Source organism: Antechinus flavipes, chromosome 3 (assembly GCF_016432865.1).
Source record: "Antechinus flavipes isolate AdamAnt ecotype Samford, QLD, Australia chromosome 3, AdamAnt_v2, whole genome shotgun sequence".
NCBI classification, from domain to species: domain Eukaryota; kingdom Metazoa; phylum Chordata; class Mammalia; order Dasyuromorphia; family Dasyuridae; genus Antechinus; species Antechinus flavipes.
Window position 1 is genome coordinate 618,717,853 of NC_067400.1, and position 3,258 is coordinate 618,721,110.

A 3,258-nucleotide genomic window follows, 5' to 3' on the forward strand; every position below is an offset into this window, starting at 1 on the left:
CCCCCCCTCCCCCTGCCCCCCCTCCCCCTGCCCCCCATCCCCCTGCCCCCCATCCCCCTGCCCCCCATTCCCCTGCCCCTCTCCTTCTGCCCCCCCTCCCCCTGTCCCCCCTCCCCCTACCTCTCTCCCCCTGCCCCCCCACCCCCCGCCCCCCTTCTCACCCGCCCTCTCCTCACCCTCCCAGATCATGACGAGGCCCTCGGCGGCCAACAAGAACTTCCCCTACCACGTGCGCACGTCCCAGATCGCCTCGGCGGGGGGCCCCGGGCCGGAGGGGGCCCCCTCGGACAAATCCTTCCCTCAGCACGTCTACGGCAACGTGACTTTCATCAGCGACTCGGTCCCCAACTTCACGGAGCTCTTCTCCATCCCTTCGGCGTCCGGGGCCAGCGTAAGCTCAGCCCTCGGGGTCCCGGCCACGCCCCCTGGGAGCTGGCTCCGCCCCCTGAGGACCTGGCTGCTCACTCAGGCACCCCTCCCCGGCCCGGAGGACGCTCCCCTCCCCTCCCAGCTCCTGGCCCCGCCCCTAGAGTACCTCACCCCGGTCCCCGCCCCGCCCCCCCAGACCCCCGACCGCCCCCTCCGCAGGGCCCCGCTGACCCCGCCCCTAGGCTTCAGGAGCCCGCCCCCCCCTCTCCCGTCCTGGGTCCTGGCCTTGCTTCGGACCCCGCCCCCGGCCCCACGCGTCCCCCCGCCCCCGGCCTTCCAGGTCCCCCCCGCCCCGCCCCGGTCCCCAGTCCCGGCCGCTCGGGCCCTGACCCCGCCCCCCGAATTCGTCACCCACGACTTGACCATGCCCTTAGAGTACCTGGCCCCCCTCCCCACCCGCCAGGGGCGCTTCCTCACCCTCCCCGACTGAGCCCAGGGGGCGGGGGGAAGGCGCCTTTCCTAGGGCGGGAGGGGGAGAGGAGACTTTGGGGACCGCATTCTCCCCGCCTCCTGGGAGTTCCCGCCAGCGACTGATCATGCCCCTCCCCTCCCCGCACCCTCCCCCTCCCCCCAGGCTGGGAAGCAGGTGGAGGAGACGGCGGCAGCAGAGCCTCGGGGGCGGGTGTCCTCTCCACCCCCGGCCCCCGGTGGGGAGGGCCTGCCGCCCCCTTACCAGCTCCATGCCCCCCAGATCCACAGGCCCCACCCTGGCTTTCCCGAGTACTTCAGCGTCCACACCAGTGCCGGGGCTGGGCCCCCCATCTGAGGGCCGGCACCCGCTTAAGCGTGCCCGGAGAGGTGGGGGGGAGGGAGGGGGGTTGGCCCAGCCTGAGTCCTGGGACCCGAGGCCTCCGCGGCCGGCAGCTTCCCTCCCCCACCCCCCACCCGACTCAGAACCCCCCCCACCCCCTCATTTTGTGCCAAATGGCCCCAGTGGGAGCCTCTCTCCCCCCACCCCTCCCTCCCCTCAGCCCCTACCCCGAAGGTCACCGAGGGACCCCAGCCTCCTCCTGCTCCGGGATCTCCGGCCTCCTACAAGTCTGCACGGATACTGAGGTGCTTCCTCCAGAAAGCCCAGGATCCAGGCCCAGGCTCCTTCCGCCCTTCGAGATGCCATGACCTCTGGCCTCCGGCCCTTCGCAGTCTCCTGCCACAGGCTTTGACCCCTGCCCTCCGACGGATGTTCAGCTGGATTCTGACCCGGTGACCCCCTGGGGTACTCAGCCAGCAGTTGGCTTTTTTGTGGGGTGCCTAGGGGAGGGGGTTCCTTCTCTTGCCAAAATAAAAGATATGGACTCTACGGACCAGTGTGGCCTCCGCCAGCCTCCAGTCTTGTTTGCCGGGTGCGTGTCAGGCCCCGTGGGGTGAGGGAGGTTGTGGAGAAGCACTGGGAGCTCGGTGTGGCCCAGAGACCCCCGGGGCCTCCCCGCCCAGGACGCCCCTCCCAGCCTTCCTCTACTGCAGACCCCGGCGGGGCCTAAACCAAGAGGCCTGGAGCCCAGGGCCCCAGCCCTGCCCTAGCAGGCCAGCTCCACTCCCGGGACCTCCACTGGGCCTCCTTGGCCACTTGTGAGCCTGGAGCCAGCTCCTGCAGAAGGACCTGGAGCTGGGGGGGCTGAGGGCGGCTCCCCCAAGGGCGGGGAGGGGAACCGGGGGAGGGGGAAAAATGGGGGGGGGGAAGCCTGAGCATCTGTCCCAGGCCAGGCCGTGGGGACACTGTTCTCATCTGTGGAGACAAGGTCAGAACGGGGGTGTCAGGGCTGGGAGGAAAGAAGGCGGTCTGGGGGCCGAGGGTCTGGGTTTCAAGCTCAGCTTTGCCACTTCCTGCCTGTGTGGCCTTGGGAAAGACTCCGTGGGACTCAGTTTGCTCCGAGCTCGGAGGGAAGGGCCTGTGGCTGCTGAGAACTTTTCTGTCTCTAAGTCTCTATGCCGGAAAAGCCAGAGCGGGCCCAGCCTCCAGGAGCTTCCCAGGGCTGAAAACTTGTCTTCTGAGAAATAATACAAGCTGGTGGGGTGGGTAGAGGGCCGAGCCCGGACACGGCCCGACCCGAATTCAAATCCGGTCGCGGGCGATTTCTAGCTGCCTGACTCTGCATAAGTCACTTAAGGCAAGTCTGCCTCAGTTTCCTCATCTGTAAAATGAGCTGGAGAAGGAAAGGCCGACCACTCCGGTATCTCTGCCAAGAAAAGCCCAAATGGGACCACGGAGTCAAAGCAACTGAAAAATGACTGAACGGCAGCCTGAAGACCAAGCTGCCTTTTGGGGGAGGGGAGAGGGGGGAGCCCAGGAGGGCTTCATGGAGGAAGCGGCTGCTGAGCCAGGCTCCAAGGAGGATCAGGACTCTGAAAGCTTGGAATAAGGAGCACGACATTCTGGGCGTGGTGGCCCGGGCTGTGCAAAGGCTCGGAGGCTGGAGGAGGGAGCACGGTGGGACTGGGCTTCAAGCACCTGATTGCGGAATTGTTATTCTGCCTAAAGGCGAAGTCCTGTGAAAGGGCCTTGGCTTAGAAGTGGGTGCAGTTCTAATTCTAGCCCCGTCACTAAGGGGCTACTTACTGACAACCTGCGTCCTGAATAAAGTCCCTCCAGCTGTGATCCGTGTGAGCTTAGGGCCTCTCTGGCCCTCTATCCCGTCTTCTCTGGGCCGTGCAGATTATGTGACTTATCCAAGGTCACATAACTAGTAGGTTCCCAAGACTGAACTCGAATCCAGGGCCTCCTGACTTCAAAGCTTTGGGGACTAGACCACCCAGCGGCCCCCTCGATTCCTTCTAAAATAGGAGAAGACTTGGACTGACCGTCCTCGGTGTCATCCACCAGCAGCTCAG

At 66.2% G+C, this 3,258-nt stretch overlaps 1 protein-coding gene across 4 annotated transcripts in view; it reads left to right on the forward strand.

Moving 5' to 3' along the window:
* The window catches only part of TMEM145 (transmembrane protein 145), a 10,225-nt gene extending 8,496 nt beyond the window's left edge, over positions 1–1,729 (forward strand). Inside the window, exons 14-15 of one of the 4 annotated variants that reach the window (XM_051989492.1) lie at positions 185–391; positions 1,004–1,354. In XM_051989492.1, coding sequence (XP_051845452.1) covers positions 185–391; positions 1,004–1,195 — 399 coding nt within the window. In that variant the 3' untranslated portion in view covers positions 1,196–1,354. The other 3 variants (XM_051989493.1, XM_051989491.1, XM_051989490.1) reach the window with 3 other exon arrangements.
* The last annotated feature ends 1,529 nt before the right edge of the window (positions 1,730–3,258 follow it).